The sequence below is a fragment of the Labeo rohita genome, chromosome 8, assembly GCF_022985175.1.
Source record: "Labeo rohita strain BAU-BD-2019 chromosome 8, IGBB_LRoh.1.0, whole genome shotgun sequence".
Taxonomy (NCBI): Eukaryota; Metazoa; Chordata; class Actinopteri; order Cypriniformes; family Cyprinidae; genus Labeo; species Labeo rohita.
The window spans coordinates 14,343,533-14,363,282 of NC_066876.1; the positions used below are offsets into that span (position 1 = coordinate 14,343,533).

The following is a 19,750-nucleotide window of genomic DNA, read 5'->3' on the forward strand; positions in this document are numbered from 1 at the left end:
TCGATGCATATCAAAACAACATCAGATTTCATGTGTACAAATATTGGACAAATACATACAGTTTTTTTCCGTTTTCCATCCCAGGACGGAGGAGGCTATAGGCTAAAAAAGACCTTATTTTCCTTTTAGGTAAAAAGTATACAACAGGTGTCACTCTTGAACCTTCCTAGGAACGTCACCATTCCTGGTAAATAATTTGTCAAATTGATAATACTTGCGGAAGTGAAAAGGACAATGTAAGCTTGTGTATTTTACCTCAGTAGCCGGATAATCGCGTACGCAAACTGTGCTGTTTGGTTCCCTCAGGTAAGCAAAAACGACGAATTCACATCGTTTAATCTGGATAGATCGGCTGCGATGACGTTACGACGTATTTTCGCGTAAACAGCGTGTGAATAAACAAAGACGTAAATAAATGACGCTTGTGTTTACAGTACGTTGTGACAGTGAAACGCTGATTCCAACTATTGTTTGCCAACTGGACTTATTTAAAGATGTTCATAACTTTGTAAATGGCTGACTCATATTGAGTTAAATCGTTTGAAATGATATTAAGAAAAACTTTTAAAAACAGGTATAACTACAGAATGAAAAATGTTCGGTTGCTCAGTAAAGGTGAATCTGAACATGTCACCACTATCATGTTGTATTTACATTTGATCATGATTTATATGATACATCATTTATATGATGAACATCTCTGGTCATACTGTTTACACTAGCCATGTAAAATGTGACCCTGGACCACAAAACCAGTCATAACCCTGGTGAAAAAACCAGCATATGCTGGTAGGTATGTTTTGATGCTGGTTTAAGCTGGTCCTTTGCTGGTTTATGCTGGTTCTTTGCTGGTTCATGCTGGTCCTTGACCAGCAAAAACCAGCAAAGGACCAGCTTAAACCAGCTAAGGACCAGCTTAAACCAGCTAAGGACCAGCATAAACCAGCAAAGGACCAGCTTAAACTAGCGAAGGACCAGCATAAACCAGCAAAGGACCAGCTTAAACCAGCTAAGGACCAGCAAAAACCAGCAAAGGACCATCTTAAACCAGCTAAGGACCAGCATAAACCAGCAAAGGACCATCTTAAACCAGCATCAAAACTTACCTAACCAGCATTCCAGCATCAAAACATACCTACCAGCATATGCTGTTTTTTTCACCAGGGAAGGGTGATTTTTTTTTTTTATTAATTGAGATTTATACATCATCTGAAAGCTAAATCATTGATGTACAATTTGTTAGGATAGGACGGTATCTGGCTGAGATACAACTATTTGAAAATCTGGAATCTGAGGGTGCAAAAAAATCAACATATTGAAAAAAGTTGTCCAAATGAAGTTCCTAGCAATGCGTATTACTAATTAAAAATTAGGTTTTAATATATTTATGGTAGGAAATTTACAAAATATATTTACTTAATATCCTAATGATTTTTGGCATAAAAGAAAAATTGATCATTTTGACCTACAATGTATTTTTGGTTATTGCTACAAATATGCCCTTGCTACTCAAGACTGGTTTTGTGGTCCAGGGTCAAAATGTTCACATGAAATCAAAACAGTCACGTTCACACAACTTCGTGTAAAATATATCAATGTTTTGTCAACCTTTTGGATGCAAATGCTTTAATAGTAACAGTGCTGTCTTGTAAATATTTACTAGTTATTGTTATTTATCCCATCTTAATAATTTGTGTGAGTATGTTAGATAGTAGATTTGACTATGACCATTGTTCATTCATGTTTCACATGCAATGGCTTGATGGTGTCCTTAAACATTTGGCGTATCGCTTTTACTAATTCTCCTTCATCTGTTGCAATGCAAGCTTGATCCGCTCCATCTTCTTTCATCTTTAACATAAAGACACTATAAGATGAGTGTGCATCATTAGTGCCACAGAAAGTCGCCCCCAGTCTGGACAGCCTGGCCTCCATTTTTCAATTAAAGTTGCTTTACAATCAAATAGCCCAGCACAGTTAGGAAAAGGCTGCATTGATTAGTGTACAAATTAACACAAGAAAGAAATCATTCTCCCTCCATAAGCTAATTTGCCATCCTCGGTTCTCCTTAATAAGTCCCTCCGACCGACTTTTTATACACAGACCCTCCACTGCCTCAGTAAATCCTGTAGATTTAATAACCATAATTGCAATAAATTCGGTAAACATTTAGATTGAATGCAATAACTGTGTCATTTACTCCAGTAGGTTGCTTTAAACGTAATTTAATAAAAGGGCAAAGGACCCTCCACATAGGCTAGTCACTAATCCTTGGTGATCCATGCGTACACATTAGGCTCAAGCATCTCGGGACGAAAATAGACAACGATTGATCTAGATTTCCTAGAAAATATCTGATCGCCGTAGCCTGTTGTTTAGAGAGACTTCACTTGGTGGAGCCTAATTATGTTTGTATTGCTACTCCATCTCAGGTCATTTGTGGTGGGTCCGCTGGGTCTTAACGTAGGCCCATTATCATTCAAAGACTTAAAGGTGTACCACAACATTTATCTTTTTAGTTCTTTGTCTTAGAGGTGAGCTAAGCCTTTGTGTCATGTGTCTGTGTTTAGAATTTTAACACAAAAACAATGAATTAGATATAAACCACCAGTTCAACCAAAGGTAAAATAGCACTTAAAGAGATAGTTCACCCAAAAATGAAAACTCACCCTCATTTTGTTCCTCAAACCTGAATGGCTTTCTTTCTTCTATGGACCACTAAAAGAACGTGACTTTCATTCCATGGGAGTCGTTTTTCATAATATCTTCTTTTGTGTTGCACACAAGTACATGATGACAGAATATTCATTCGCTATCCCTTTAAATAGCATTTAATTTTTTTTTTCCTCAGGGCAAACATGCATCCTTTCTATGTAAATTAGCAAATTATAGTGCAATGTAGACAAGCACATTTTTGCCATTTTAAACAGCTGTTTCAGGTGTCTTTATTTTAATTTAGTGAATGCATTTGCATACTTACCTGATTTGCGTAATTCCTTTAGTGAATGGTGCTCTAAAACAACGCAGAGAGTGAGTGCAAATAAACAACATTGTCATTCTTTTGCACAGTTCGTGTTTAGTAAATTCCCGCCATAGTGTATTAAACTTGCACATCTAATATTCATCATTTTAAACAACATTCTGTAATGCTTTAACATCTCTATAAATGTTCAACTCAAACACAAAATAGAGAAGAGGCCATAACTATTTCAAGCTCTACCTCATTTCCAGAGATTTGCTGGTGGCATTTACGCAGTGAAAAGTTTACTCCCACTCTTTAATGCGCGAATGAAGATCGCTCATCTTTATATACAACCGCCACTAAAACCATTTCATCTGAAACAGTTCAGAACATAATGTCAGCCCACTCCATATATCTGAAGCTCATTACAGGGGAAAAAAGGTTTGCGGTAATTAATTACCCTGCTAATTGGGCCCTCAGCAGTATTATTGTCTGTGTCTGTGCAGCTTATTTAGTGTACAAACGAGACCTGCCGCATGATTGTTTCTCTGGCTTTAGGAGGCTCATACGCTCGGCTATTAGCACAATGACTATCATTCAGTTTACCAACGCTGAGAGTTCAGTCTGGTACTGAAAAGCCTTCATGAGAGAGTTTATTTTAATATATTTCTTATATATATCTTTATATCTCTCGCTCTGTCTTTTATTCCACCTGTGCATATGTGTGTGGGTCTGTGTTCTTGTGTTTTTGTCTGCCAAACCTATTTTTTAATACCGAAGAGCACATGTACTTGAGAAACTGTGCTCTGATTGCCAGCTAGTTGCGTCAAGCAAAAAAGCAAAAGCTTGGAAACACAATAAGAGTCTTAATATATTTATAGATTGTTTTAATGTGAAAATAAAATTAGATGCTCAAGTCTTTATGGATGCTCCGGTGGTAATAAATTTGCACCTTGTCAACAGCTCAAAGTGTTTTGCATTTTCTTTTTGTGTTTTAGTCTTTATTTATTCCCAGATCTGTGTGTTAGTGGGATGTGTGAGCTGTTTCGTTTTGCTATAAAAATAAACTATTGTAACTATTATAATTGCATGTGTAAATGAAACTTTTATTTGTCTCACAGAGCAGGCATGGCAGATCTTCAGAACATCTCCGTTGGTAAAACAGAGCCGCAGCCTGAAGCCATTACTGATGTTGGTGTGCTGGCATCCAAGAAAGAACCTCCATCAGGCTACTATATTGTGAGTTTGCATTTGCCAGTTTTATGTGTGATTTGGAACCTAAATAAGATAAATAAGAATATAGATAACAAGAAAATTTGAATGTAAACACACTGCTACTAAAATCAACTAAAATTTGTACCTTTAACATATACTGACAACCACCATAATAATGTGAAGATAATAATGTCAGCCGTAAAGAAATTATGTTTTTTGAGGAAAACATTTCAGCATTTTTCTCCATATAATGGACTGATATGGTGCCCCGATTTTGAACTTGGCTTCAAACGATCCCAAATGTGCTTGTAAACGATCCCAGCTGAGGAAGAAGGGTCTTAACTAGCGCAACGGTTATTTTAATATTTAACTGTCAGTTCATGACAGTTAGGGTATGTCAAAAAATTCCCATCTTATGTTCTCCCTCAACTTTGAAATCATCCTGTATCGCTGTTTTACGTTTTTTGTTAAGGGTGTTTGATCTTCTTTGCATGTTCACTTTGCAAAGACTGGGTCGGTACTTCTGTAGGATGATTTTGAAATGATTTTTGAAGTTGAGGGAGAAAATGCGATTGGAGTTTTTTTTTACATACCCTAACTGTCTTGAGTCAGAATACACAGAGTTCAGGGAGAGAAAGGCAAGATGAGCGTTTGAGATTAAAAAAATATTTAAATTGTATTTTTTTTATGAAAATAACAGATCGTTTCGCTAGATAAGACCCTTCTTCCTCAGCTGGGATCATTTACATTCGCATTTGGGATTGTTTGAAGCCACATTTAAACCGCATTTTGGAAGTTCAAAGTCGGGGCACCATATCAGTCCATTTTATGGAGAAAAATGCAGAAATGTTTTCCTCAAAAAAAACATAATTTCTTTACAGCTGAAGAAAGAAAGACATGAACATCTTGGATAACAAGGGGGTGAGTACATTATATGTGAATCTTTGTTTTGGAAATGTCATTTTACAACTTTTGACTGTAGATTTTAGGTTGATTTGTTCTTTTTTATTTATAAAAACTGTACAATTAACAGCATTTTACTGTAATATTACATGAAATGTCTGGTTAGATTTTTTATAGTTTTCCTTGTATATAGTACTGGTACTGTTAACCTTTAAAAAAAAAGTTCTGTAGCATTTTAACAATTATTTTAAATGTACACTTATTTTTACAGTGAGCGCAGTCATTAATTCAGTTATATTTACGCTAAAAATGCAATTAAAAAACAACATAAAGTGTAACTCAAAAATCCAATAACAACTGAATATAGTAAAAAGAAAAATAAATATTAAATTAAAATATAATTAAATGTAATATGTCATGCAGGGGCGTCTGGAAACATCTTTAACATACCATTACAGTCCAAAAACATAATTTTCACAGTGCTGTAATGTTATGTGATTTTTTTTTTTTAAATATATTTTTTTTTTTTTTTTTCAGTAAAACTACATTCATTGTCTAAACAGTTAGGTAGCATTTTTAAATTAAAATGACCAAAAAAATTAACAGTAAATAACAACAATAACAGTAACAAAAATCAAGAAACATATAATTTCACTGTTTTTGTCTTCAAATCACAAGGTAATTCACACTTTTCATATATTAATTTTGCAATAAAATGTCATGTATTTTCTTGTTTCGGACATTTCGGTAACACTTTACAATAAGGTTCATTAGTTAACATGAACTAAGAATGAACAATACTTCTACAGCATTTATTAATCTTAGTTCATGTTAATTTCATAATTTACTTAGTCATTATCAAAAGTTGTGTTTGTTAACATTAGTTAATGCACTGTGAACTAACATGAACAAACAATGAATGACTGTGTTTTTTAACTAATATTAACAAAGATGAATAAATACTGAAATAATCTTTTTCATTGTTTTTTCATGTTAGTTAATACACTAACTAATGTTAACAAATGACACCTTATTGCAAAGTGTTACCAACATTTCCTACAGTGTGTCATGATTTTTAGGGTTAGGGTTAATACACAAACTCATGTCATGTCTTTTATTTTGAAATTTGGTTGTGTGTTCATACTTCTTTCATGTTCAGGAATGGTCTGTATTGTCATTGATTCAATTGTCTGGTTAAATTTTCTAGATTAGTTGTGTTTTCTGATTGGTTCCCATTTGCTTCTCTTGCCTTCTAGTTTTTTTGCCCTTTAACTTCAGTGTATTCAAGCCCTTAAGTTTCTCTCATCCTATATCAGATATTGTTCAGCATTGAGGTATTGACTGGTAAGTTCTTGGTTTTTTGTAGTTAATATCATGAGCCTTGTTAAATGTAGTATGGCAGTTTTACTCAAAATTGAACAATTAAAAAGCAAAAAGTATGTGTTTATTCTCTTCCCTTCCCAGAAGGCAGTAACATAATTTATTGATAAGGTTTGGTTTTATTTCTGTTCTTCCTCTGGCCGGCTAAAAGCCGTGAATCCTTCGGCCTACCCTGAGGATAGATTTTAACAACTCTTTCAGATGAGGCCTCCAACAGAGCTTGGCACCGTTGCCCTGTGTTTGTTTAGGACTCAGATGGCACTGACACAAGGGTGGCTGCTGGTTCTCCGGCGCTTCTGCAACACTCAGCAATCCCAGAGCGCTGAGAGGGGAAACTAGGACAACAGTATCAATGGCCTCTAGGAAAATGTTTTGTGTGTGTGTGTATCTGTTGTGTATGTGGGTGTGCATCAAAAAAAAAGACTGTTAAAAGAACCAGGGCAGAAAGAGAGAGAGAGGGGAAGTTTTGTGAATAAAACAAAGCACAAAGCAAACACTGTATAAAACAACCATGCGTTAAGCTTACGGGCAGCTAGAGTTCTTCCTTTCCGCTTTCCTCTTCTCCCTCCGTTTTCTTTCTTCTCTCTCTCTCACTTCCCGCCCCACCCGCCAGTCCCCAACTGTTGCCGTCTCCGGCGGGTTGTCTGTGGGTTGGCACGTTGCTGGGGTTCTGCCCACTGGCGCTGAGGATCCGGTGTACGCCACATGGCACCAACGTGTTCTCAGAGGCCCTGTTCCGCTTGGCCTTTCCCTCCATCACACGTAGCAGGATGCAACTGTTTCACTTTGTTTGCACAAACAAACGCATTTATTTATTAACAACTTTTATACAACAAAATATAAATGAAAATATAAAGATTTGTCTCTTTTGGAAGTTTGACTACTTTAAACTGATTATCAGTAGCTTCTAACAGTCAAATCTCTCCACTGTGTCACTTTGCTTGTGCAAATATAACCTATAAACAACTAAATATAAAAATCCATCTTTCAATATTGCTTAGATTTTTAGTAGGTAGTTTTAGCAAGTGTTTGAACTAAGAGCATTTTAAATTATTAACAGCTTCTGTCAATCCATGTCTCACTTTGTTTGCACAAACGAGCATGTTTATTAAAAATAGTTATGCAACCAAATCTAAACCAACATTAAAATAATGTTCGGCTTCTATAGCAAATGCCTTGAATTTTGAAAATTCTGAACTATCAACAGCTTTCACAACCTTTTCACAACCAAATATAAACAAAAACGGATAGCCAAATATAAGTGGAAGATTTGTTTTTAGTACTTAGTTTTATTAAGACTTTGAAGATTTCACTGTTTTAAACTTTAATTATCAAAACGTTTTACAAATATTTGTCTAACCAGCAGAATGAAGTGATTTTGTTTTATTTGCTCAAACAAAACAACCTTTAAACAACATGATATAAACAAAAACTGAAGTTGTTTTCGGTTTCATGTTCATGTTCGCTTTGTGCAAACAAAAATATTTATTAACAAACAACAGTTGTAATTAGTTTTAGCTAGTATTCTGAACTTTATCAACAACTATGGAAGCACGTTTTCACCACTGAATAAAAAAATAGAGAAAGTAATTGCGACTTTTATCTCATAATTCTGACTTTTCTTACAATTCCGAATTTACATATCGCAATTCTGACCTTTTTTCTTAGTACTGTGTGATACAGACTCACAATTCTGACTTATTTTCCCAGAATTGTAAGATATAAACATGTAGTTCTGAGGTTTTTTTTTTTAGAATTACGAAACTCAAAATTGTATCATATGGTCTGTATTGTGTGATATAAACTTGCAATTGTGAGAAAAAACTCAGAATTGTGATATATAAAGATATAAACTCACAATTCTGAGAAATAAAGTAAGAATTGCAAGTTTTTTTCTAAAAATATTTTGCAGTTGCAACTTTTTTGAGTTCATATCCCACAGTTCTGACTTTAGAACATGCAATTGCAATTTTATAAAAAAGACAGAACTGCAAGAGATAAACACACAATTCTGAGAAAAAAGTCAGAATTGCCAGATACAAGTTTTTATCTTGCAAATTCTGACTTTATGTCTCGAAGTTGCCAGTTTATATTCTGCTATTCTGACTTTATAACTCTCATATGTGAGCTTATATCATGCAATTCTGAGAAAAAAATGTTACATTTACATTTACATTTATTCATTTAGCAGACGCTTTTATCCAAAGCGACTTACAGGTGGGGAATACATCAAGCGATTTGTCCTAAAGAAGCAAAACGACCTACGAGGTGCTCAAAATACCATATAACAGGCATTGTTCAATTAAGTACAAGCTAGAAAGGGAAAAGAGTAGAAAAGGAATTTTTTTTTTTTTTTTTTTTTTTTTTTAAGTCAAGTAGTGTCGAAAGAGATGGGTTTTCAGCAGTTGCTTGAAAGTTGTTAGGGAGTTGGCATTCCGGATAGCGGTGGGAAGATCATTCCACCAGCCAGGAACGGTGTAAGAGAATGTTCTGGAAAGTGATTTTGTGCCTCTTTGTGATGGTACAATGGTACAATGAGGCGTCGTACGTTAACTCGTAATTGTGAGAAAAAAGTCAGAACTGTGAGATAAAAAGTCGCAATTACCTTTTTTAATTTTTTAATTTAGTAGTGGAAACGGGCTTCCATACTAAAGAGATGAACTATCCATCAGCACACAGCAAACCACAAGGCACAGAAGAATTATACGTAAGTGTAACTTGATTAAGTACGAAGTTTTTTTTTTTTTTTTTTCTCCTCCCTTTACTAGTCCCAGCGCTTAGCAACTGTTTCCACATTCAGGCTGCGTTGCCTGCCCTGGTTGTGCGGTGGCATACAGACTCCTTTGGTGCCTGGTTCCTCCCTGTTTGACTTTGGGCTTCACAGCTCCGGCTCTTTGTTTACGCTGACAAGAGGAGCGGGGCACTGACCTGGAAAAAGTGGCCAGGACGGGTTGTCTTGTAAAGGGAGGGGGAGCTGGAAAGGAGGGGAGGATATTGTGGTTGATGTATAGACTCCTCCTGAGAGCTTTCGTCCTAGCCAACGACTGCTGAGGCTGTAGCTCCACCACATTCTCTTGCTGTCTCTGTCCACCAGCCTGTTTTCTTCGATGCCCGTTTTCCTGTCAGGTTGTCTGTCTTTTCTGAAAGTTTAATGTATGCCTGTCATGACCTCACAAAAGATCACTTCGGAGTTGTGCGCCATTCAGAACGGAATTTAAAATGGCAATTTAAAGGAATAGTTCACCCAAAAATAAAAATTAGCTGAAAATGTACTCACCCTCAGGCCATCCAAGATGTAGATGAGTTTGTTACTTCTTCGGAACAGATTTGGAGAAATTTAGCATTACTGCCTTTGTAAGAAGCATTTCCAAAACAACGCAAGGGATTTAATGCTACATTTCTCCAAATATGTTCCAGTGAGAAAGCAAACTCAACTACATCTCAAATGGATTCATTTTTTGAATTTTCACTATTCCTTTATTTCCAGTTTAGTTTCTGAATGAAAGTTAAACTGAAGTAAGCAGGATGCAGAATTGTACTTTCTTAAATTATAATTCAAAATGAACTTGAATAAATGCTATATGTGTATTTTTTTTTTTTTTTAATAATACAAGGGCATGTATAGAGCAAATCACTTTATTATATTATATTATATTATATTATATTATATTATATTATATTATATTATATTATATTATATTATATTATATTATATTATGTTATATTATATTATATTATATTATATTATATATTATGTTATATTATATTATATTATATTATATTATAAAACATGATACTATAAAATGTGATGGACATTTTGTGGTTTTCATGGCTGTGTTAATTTGAAAGTACTGGACTGAGAAAAATATAAAGAAAAATATAATCTGGTAAATATACTAATGCATACTAAAAAAAAAAAAATAAAAATGTTAAAATTGCAAAAATTGTGTTTTTCTAATCAAATTTCTGTTGTGTGATTGTTGAATTTTTAAAATCTCAACTTTCAAGTTGTCAGTAAATTTATGCACCCATTATAAGATTCAATATTTTGTAATTTAAAGATATTAATATTAATATTTATTTTAATTAATAAAAAGAGATAATTGTTACAATGGAAATTATGCATTTTTAAATTAAATGAAGCATGTACAGAGCAGATCACTATATTCTATTATAAAAGGTGATAATATAAAATGTGATGGACATCTTATGGTTTTCATGGCTGTATTGATTTGAAAGTATTGGAGAAAAAAAAAAAAAATATATATATATATATATATAATCTGGTAAATATACAAATGCATTCTAAAAATAAAAATGTATAAATTGCAAAAATTGTGTTTTGCTCATCAAATTTCTGTTGTGTGATTGTTGATTTTTTTAAAATGTCAATTCAGGAAGTTCCACTTCTTATCAAAATTTTAAATCCTTGATTGCATCACTACAATTGTTGCAACTGCTTGCTTTCTGCAGAGCACAATGGAGTCTCATTTAGCTTGTTCAGGGCCTTCTTTGTGAGGTCTTGTCTCATCCTTGTTGCCCCATGGGGGGCCCGGTGGTATTTTTACCCTCTTTGGAGGCTGAAGATTCTTCTCCACTTGCGTAGGGCTCTAATGAGATGGAGTGAGAGCTCAAGCAAGCCTTAATTAAGCCAAGTATGCACAGAGCGGGGCAAAAAAAGAAACACGCGTACCGTCCATACATTAACTCGATCTCACCTCAATGCACATTCTCCTCTCTGTGTGTTTTTTTTCTTTTCACGTAGGTTGCACAAACAACAGATGGCTTCGACGCCAACCTGTGGAAGGACAGCATATTCAAATCCAAGGTCACACGCTATCTTTGCTTCACCCGAGCTGCCACCTCCAAAAATGTAAGTGAAAACGTGTACGTTTTAACACGCTCATTGCGAGTTTTTCTGCAGTTTCTTCACATGCCGTGATAGAGCGCGTTTGCCCCGTTCGCTTCAGTCCGTCCCTCATTAGGGTTCTGCTCAGATCTTTGATCACAAACTCCTTCAAAATATGTTCCGTCCTTTAAAGTGAAGTATCTAAACCGAATGCAAATACTACTCTGAATTTAGAATGGTTTGAGAATCTTTTTTCACTTGATGTATGAAGTCCCAGCATGCTTGCATTTGAAAATTTGTTGATGATCTCCGGATCTCCCGAAGGAATTTGGTTTATGATTATTCATAAACGCAACTCTGCGCATTAGTAGTTTACGATTTCATTTGGCTCAATTAACCTGGTCCCTGTAGACAGTTTGGATACCTCCCAGCCATTCATCAAAGATGGAGAAAACATCCAAAAAATGTCAAACTTTTTGGTTATGGGGATTCTTGCTTATGAAATATGACACATCAAACAGCCATCCAATATGCCTGCTAAAGGAGCACCTATTTTAAAAGATTCCTCTGTGAATTGAAACTATTTGAACATTTAACTCTCATTTGGCTGAGCTAAATTGAGAATGAGCGCCTTTTTATGCGCAGGTATCTGTCTTGAAAGTGAAACAGGTGGTCCAGTCATGCTGTTCAGGTTATCGGTCTTCATTTAAGGTGAACAATGCAAAGCTTCAGCTGCCTTACCGTTATTTTCCCTCCATTTGCTGTATAAGCGAAGGCAACAAATAACACATGTCTGTTTAGGAAACATTCTATGCTTGTTCTCTGTCTAGGATTAATGTTCCTAAAAATATGCATTTATTTAAACCCACCTTGTGTTCATAATTGAGCTTAGCCTGCTGATGGGTTGCTTGTAGTGTTTGTTAGGATCCGAAATAGGCTGTGGCTAATCAGCTTGTTTTGGTGGGTCATTGTTATTCAGTGTTACATCTCACCAGCACATCTGGTTTTCTTTTATATGCGCTGTTGCAACAAAGCATCCTTTACTGATTAATTCATGATTATTTTTTATTATGGTTTTATCATAGCCCAAATCCAAATCTAGTGAGTTTATTTACAGTGTTTTTCTTTCACTTTTATAAATGGATAAAGCTGTCTTCTATATTTTAGAAAGTCGTCATCATATTGTAGCATCAAAATGTTTCAAAACCCATGTTTTATAAACTAATAAATGTTATGATATATGTGATATTTCATGTCACATTCAAGGGCACTCACTAGCCTAAAACACACAGGTGTGATTATACATTCAAGACTCCTATCACATGGTAAATCATTAATCTCATGTTAACCTTTGGGCTCAAAAATGGAGCTCTCTGCAGGAAAATTTTGTTTCTCTTTAAAACATGAAAAATGAAATTTGAAAATGAAATCTGCTACACTTGTTGGCAAAAATCTTTAAAAGTTACATTTTCCGCCTAGTTTATCTCAGAGGTCTAACAGCACTTGTCATTGTCAAAATAACTGAGATGGCCAATCAAATCAAAGTAGGCGGGGTTTACTGTTGACAGAAGCAGAGCACGAATTCCAGTACAAAGCGTCAGTTTAACGTTGAAATAGTGTGAGGTAAGATAAAAGTTCCAAATCATTTAATATTAATAAACTGTTTTACAATAAAAATATGGTGTGTGTGTGTGAATTACCTGTATGTCTTTCTGTGTGTCTCACTCTTCAAACAATGAAGCAAAGAGCAATATTACCTCCTCGTTGCTGAGAAGTAGAATGTACTGATTCAGTATAAAAATTATTAGTCACAGGGCAGCATTGATTTGTGTGCGAATGGTGTGTTTGTCAATTATATATATATATATATATATTTTATATATATATATATATATAAGAATGATGATTAGACTTTTAACTACCATGTTGCATATATACTTTACCTTAGTGTTCAAGACAAGGCCTTTATTTTGGGCATATTGACCATAAACAGTTGTAAAATCAATGTAAAATCAAAATTTAGCGTATTTACTTTCTTAATGCATGATTTTAGTGTTGCACTGAAAAAAAAATGTTTTCAAACAGTTTTCACTCAGAAATTGCTAGTAAATTTCACAAGAAATTACAAATAAACATGAATTAACCCATTGAATTAAACATGAAATTTACTGCAGTATTCTTTGTTTTAGTTAGTACTTCGAAAAATAATATTGTACAGTGTGTGAAAGATTCATTAGTGCATGTTATTTGACTAATTTTTAATAAAAATGTAAAGATTTTTTCCTTTCAAACAACTTTTCTTTTTCCTGACGTCGCTTAGGCCATGTGGGATTTTGGTTGGTGTTAGCCAACAGCCAAGTTATGATTTCTAATTGGAATTACAACATTGTATTAAAAAAATTATAAAATAAAGGACACTGTATAAACAAGCTCCTCTGTTTAAAAAAAAAAGTGTAGAATATAAAGGAATCAAACTGTTTGGTATAAGTAATATCGAAGTGGAAATTTTTGGCTAAGTGCATGAGATAAATTTTGAGAAAATCACCTTTATATGTATTATAATATAAATCTACATGTGCACATAGGTAAAGAGCAATAAAGTAAACAATTAAAAGTGCACTCAAAAAAACACAAAAAAAACTCTTTGGCTGAACGTGATTCGATCATGGACAGTGGTTCCACGTGATTCAATCAACATGTCTAATTTTAGTTTTAGTTAGTTTAGTTCCCGAGGATTTGGGCTACTTTTACTCTGTTGCCATGGGTAGTTTTGATGTCTGCATATTGAAGGGACCCCAGTAACGTCTATATTATAATATTTAATATATAATATTTAGCCTCTGAAATGCAAATTTACCAGCGGAAGCCTGACACAAAAACATGTAATTTATCCCCGGAATGCCCTGACCCCCCTTGGCAACGCAATTGGGCTAGTAAACTCAACCTAAGTACATGCTAAATGTTAACTCACCCAAAAAAACACCAACATAACAGAAAGTCTGTTAAAATGCCAACATAATAGTCTTTATTTCAACATTTTCTCTCCACATATTTAGCCCTCTGCAAAGCATGGTGTGAATTATAAAACTTATTTTGAGCCGCTTACTGAAACATGTTCCTTCAAAATTAAAAAAAAAAGTGCAATCATGTTTGAATGAAAAACCTGATACAATGGTGTTAAATCAAAGTGAATTGTTTATATAAAAAGAAAACTGCATCAACAGCAAATCTTTTTTTTTTTTTTTTTTTTTTTTGAATGTGTACTTATGTCACAACATATTATTAAAAGCCAAACAGCCCAAAATCTCAAAACTGATCAGTGACCAGAAAAGCTATGTTTTTGTCTGTCTTGGTGCTTTATTGTTATCGTAGCAGCAAAATTACATACATCTCCTAAGCCTCGTAATGGTTCTGATATTCAGAGGTGACGTTGTAATCCGCTGTGGCTGCTTTACCCCGGCCAATTCCAGCACGCTTCTGCCTGTTGATCAAGTTCAATGAGAGCTGCAGTTTTAGTATGTAGCACATCATTCCCCTCTGCCACCTCTCCAGCGTGGAGTCTTAAAATGTGTGTCTGCACTGTTTTGAAGTCCCTGACGCTAATAAAACATGGCAGCGCCATCAACAAAGGCTATTTTGTCTGTCAGTCAAAGTGGCCCCCACTGTAATTGTCTATGACAAAAACAGATTCTACAGAATTAGCCAGTGAATTATGTGGTGGGAAGTAAACAGTTTGTGATTTATCATACTCAGGGTTGGAGGTAGATGGCCCTTTGTCAGGTCCTGATGGGAAAAATCTCCCGCGTCTTTTATTAAAAAAAAAAGTGTTAAAAAAAAAAAAAACAGGCCTCATGCATAGTAATAGCATTCATCCATATTTGTACCCTCAAGTCAGAACTATGAATAAAAATGGTCTGTAGTGGTAATAACTGCCGGGTAACAGTAACGACGGCATCCAGAATGTCGGACTCATCACGTCACGCCACGCTAGCTGCACTCTTTCAGGGCTTTCGCTGGATTATTGCTATTTATTACTGCGAAAAATGGAACCATAATGAGTGCGGGCTGGGAAGGCTGAGGGAAAAAGTCATGCTTGAAAATGTCAACTAAACAGCTCCTGATTGTTTTCAAGTACTCCCTGTTCTGAAGCACAAGCAATTTGGCCTGCCACCGACTGGCCCGAGCGCGGGCCTGCCATGTCTGAAGATGATGGCTAGCGCACAGGTGCTTGCATGCTTAAAAGAGGGCAGCGATTCAACAAATTTGTGTGTGCGCGCGTCCGCGAAATACAACGGCGGCCTTTTTGTCGTAGGTGCGGATCATGCATAATTGAAAGCCCCCTGCTTCTAGACGAAATTTTAACCCTGCGAAGTGCTTTCATATGCTCATATATTCATTATTATATCACTAAATTTTGTGGCAGAAGCAATTATGCAACGTGGTCGTGGACATGAAGTTGATCGACTTGAAGGACTGTTTGCCAGAGGGCTTCACTCCGATCCAAGACACCACGGATACCCGTAAGCACAGTTTCCATCTCTCTCTCTTCTCTCTTCTCTCTTCTCTCTCTATCTCTTTTTTTTGCTTTCATCCTCTCTTTTTCTCGCTCTCCTCTCTGTAGTCATCCTGAGGGAGCGCTTCTCCAGAGGTTGTGAATGTGAATGTTTCATGGGCTCAGGTTTAGCTTAATTTATGATAGTGCGAGAGAGTAAAATAAACATTTTGCCCCGGAGGTAGGAGGAGAGGAGAACGATGAGTCATTGTTTATCTCTGCCAGAACCCAGCTTTTCTTTATGATGTGCTTATTTATTTATGTATTTATTTGTGCAGAGCGGGAGTGGATGGTGGTTATCTAATATTAATGAAATGCATTCCCTTGATGCTTTAGTGCTTTTTGAGTGCTATGTATTTCTCCCCTTCTCGTCTTCTCTCTTCTCCTCTCACCGCGCCTATGAGAACGCCGCAATATTATTTCGGCATTGGGAGTGAGGGCAGCATGTTTATTATTTTCATTATTATTGCATTTACACGGCCCTCGCCCCGGTGCCGCCTCGAAACGAATGGGGTGGGCTCAGGAGTAATATGGCCTAGTCTGGTAGCGGGTTCTGGAGGAATGACTAAAAAGAAGACGGGCGCTGATTTTAATGCGCCGCTTTATTGTAGCAAAGCCATGTTTAATAGATGCCTCAGCCACTGTATTGCCATTTCACTCTCAGTCAAGTCGCTTATATCCTTCTTACACACATATTTGATGCTGAAGATTCCCCTCTAGCACCCACTGACATTTTTATGCAATTATGATGGGCTTTCATATACTTATTTGTGCCTTGAGCCTCAAAACTCCACATAGGTTGCATTCAAATATTAATGCACATATATATTTAGCTCGTCTCTCAGAATAAATTGTTAGGAAATAGGCAGTTTTTATACATATATATCGTTGTGTCGTTGTTTATAAAGCTTCCCAAGGACAAACAGGTCAAGCAATATGTTTGTGAGGGGATTGATGCATAATGTAGGTTTTAGTTATGAGTATATGGGACTGTGGCGTATAAAAGCACTCTGGTTTAAATGCAGTTAGACTGCTGATAAATGAAAGACATAATTAGGGCTGTTTATGTTATGACTGTTATATCTCTTTCTCTCTCAGAGGAGCAGGCTTTGAGGAAGGAGAGACTGTGTGTGAAGTTGGTCCCCAGGCACAGCGCCGATACGGCTATATGCGATGTGGTTATACAGGGGAAATCAAAGCAAGGCCTCACTAATTATACATTTATGGGGTAAGATATCATATCTTTGGCTAAACCGAGTGAGTTGGTATGACAAGGATGACATGTTTTTTTGTGAGTTATTTGTGTGTATTTCATGCAGATGGTTCGGTCACTATTCCCTGTGAGGGTAAAGGAGTACCAAAGTAAATATCCTGAAGCCATGCTTATTATGCTGTCTGAATCGTCATTTTTAAACCGAAGTGGATTGTTCTTCTGGTCTGTTTGTGTGTGTTTTTTGACCAGCTCCTGTTTTCTCTAGTGCACCTCAGTGCCTGCGGCCTGCTACAGGCATTATGGGCGCTTGCTTTACTGGTGCTGCTCTTCCGAAAGCGTTTAAAGCCACCGCTGATATGTCTTACAAACATTATATAGTATCTTCTTGACAATATACACCATATTCATACTATATAGAGTGAGCAAGTGCTGTTTGTTAGGGCATTGCTGTTCAAAAGTTTGAGGTCAGCAAATGTAAGACCTTTTTTTAAAATGTAAATTTAAATTCTCGTATATTTGACTAAAAATTAGAGCTGTCACTAATGACTATTTTTATATCGATAAATCTATCGACAAATTTTAGCGATTAATCGATTAATCTAAATGATTGATTTCCCACACACAAATTAAATAAATAAATAATATATAAAGAAAAATGTAAATACACAGTACTTCTGAAAAAAAAAAAAAAGAAAAAAAAAAAAAAAATGTATTATATATATATATATATATATATATATATATATATATATTTTTTTTTTTTTTTTTTTTTTAAATAAAATCAATTCATTGGAGCCGCTAAAAATTTTAATGGAAAGTAATGGAATCCACAAAAGTAATGGAAAACAGAATTTGGTAAAAATAAAACTGTAAAGCTCAATTTATAAAACAAAAAACAAATATTTTATTTGTGAACTATGTTCAGCTATTCTTTTTATTAGTTAAGTTTTAACTGTTTTTGAAAATTTCAGATCATCAGTCATCAAAGCTCAGTAAATATTGGTCACAGACACAGAAATTTACTTTAAATTTCACCAAGATGATTACTCACCAAAAACTCACACAGATTATGTTTTCATGCCATTTGAAGTCGTATTTTGACATCACAATGTACTTTTTACTTTTTTTTTAAATTCGTCTTTCCATTAACACCATACTTTTTTTTCATTCAGACTTATTCACAAACGAAGGAAGGATATAAAGTCAGGATTTACTGAATGAACCAATCCTAGCCAAACACAACTAGTCATATCCAATTATTTTGTGATGGAGGCATTGCCTCCTCTCTCCTGACTTTACCTCATTCATTCTCAATTACCCTCAACCAAACCCACTGCATGCTTTAGAGGGTCTGTTAAAACTCAGTGGGCTCAGTGGAGGCAAGAGACACAGACTCCCACTGGAGCTACACCTGTTGTTGTCTCTGTTGAACATTGTTTCTTTAGAACAAGTGATATATATATATATATATATATATATATATATTTTTTTTTTTTTTCTTATCCAATATTGCCAGGAGACACTGCCTCCCTTGCCATCTCAGAGGAAATGACCCTGGTATACATACAGTCAAATCAAAAATTATTCAGACACCAGATATAGGCTAATTTTTTATATTTTTTTAAATGAGTGGGTGAAGGACACTATAGTTCATTTGTAAGTGAGGATAGCAAAATTAAGTAAATTGTGACATACCCAAAAATTCTTTATACTGTGGACCAGTAAAACCAATAAAAATTTTGGACCAAAAATTTAGACACTTTTACCTGACCGAGCTTTGCTTAAGTGTTTTTTTTTTCTTTAATTGCTAACGCAACCTTTTTAGGCCACAGACTGGACAAAATTAAGCATCGCTTGGTAATTGGTCAACAAAGTATTGATAGTTGTGTTGATATTGTCAAGCTAACAGTTGTCTGAATTTTTGGTTGATTGTAATTCATTACATACCTTTCTATCAAACTTATCTGGCATTATCAAGATGAAAATGACACAGTTCAACTCTAAGTACTTGTAATATATTTTTACCTTTTCGTAAACTATAGCGAAGAAACTCTGATAATGTGAGAAATGTTAAAGGTGTCTGGATAAATTGGTTTGACTATACATGTAATTTTACATGTTCCATATAATGAAACAAGCTGTTTTTGTCCACAGTGAGCTGAATGGATTGGGCATTTGGTATCAGCTAGGAAAAGTCCCTAAGTCGCAGGATACAGTGCACAAAACTTCCTCTGTCTCTACAACTGACATTGGTGTTGCCAGGTAAGACACTTCACCAAGAATACATGAACTATATTGCTTATTTTAACAGAATATTCCTTAACACAGAAGGAGAAATTGTTCACTGAGTCTTGTTGGATGAGCGATAGTCAACAATGTGTAAAATTACGTTTTTTAAGTAGGAAGTTGGAAATTCCTTCCTTTCAAGTTCAAGAACAGAATGTAGCATAAGATAACTGAGTGTTTTTCCACTGATAACCCGAAGTTCAGCAGGGACAAAACAGCCACAAGGTGCAGAAAGTACTCAAGCAGGAGAGACCGCCGTGAGGAGAGCGCAGTCTGTTGTCTGCTCTGACACACAGCACAAACACAGAGTCTGCCCAGCGGCCTCGCACACAAACACACAGCCTGAAGGGAAGAAGACAGAGAGGGAGTGTGACTTTGTACCTCATCCAA

General features: G+C 35.4%; 1 protein-coding gene across 1 annotated transcript in view; it reads left to right on the forward strand.

Annotated features, from left to right (window-relative positions):
* The first annotated feature begins 203 nt into the window (after nt 1-203).
* mvb12bb (multivesicular body subunit 12Bb) overlaps nt 204-19,750 on the forward strand; it is a 70,150-nt gene continuing 50,603 nt past the window's right edge. The window contains exons 1-6 of the mRNA XM_051118005.1: nt 204-306; nt 4,084-4,201; nt 11,226-11,333; nt 15,733-15,829; nt 16,960-17,089; nt 19,229-19,336. Coding sequence (XP_050973962.1) covers nt 4,091-4,201; nt 11,226-11,333; nt 15,733-15,829; nt 16,960-17,089; nt 19,229-19,336 — 554 coding nt within the window. The 5' untranslated portion in view covers nt 204-306; nt 4,084-4,090. The remainder of the gene's footprint in view (nt 307-4,083; nt 4,202-11,225; nt 11,334-15,732; nt 15,830-16,959; nt 17,090-19,228; nt 19,337-19,750) is intronic.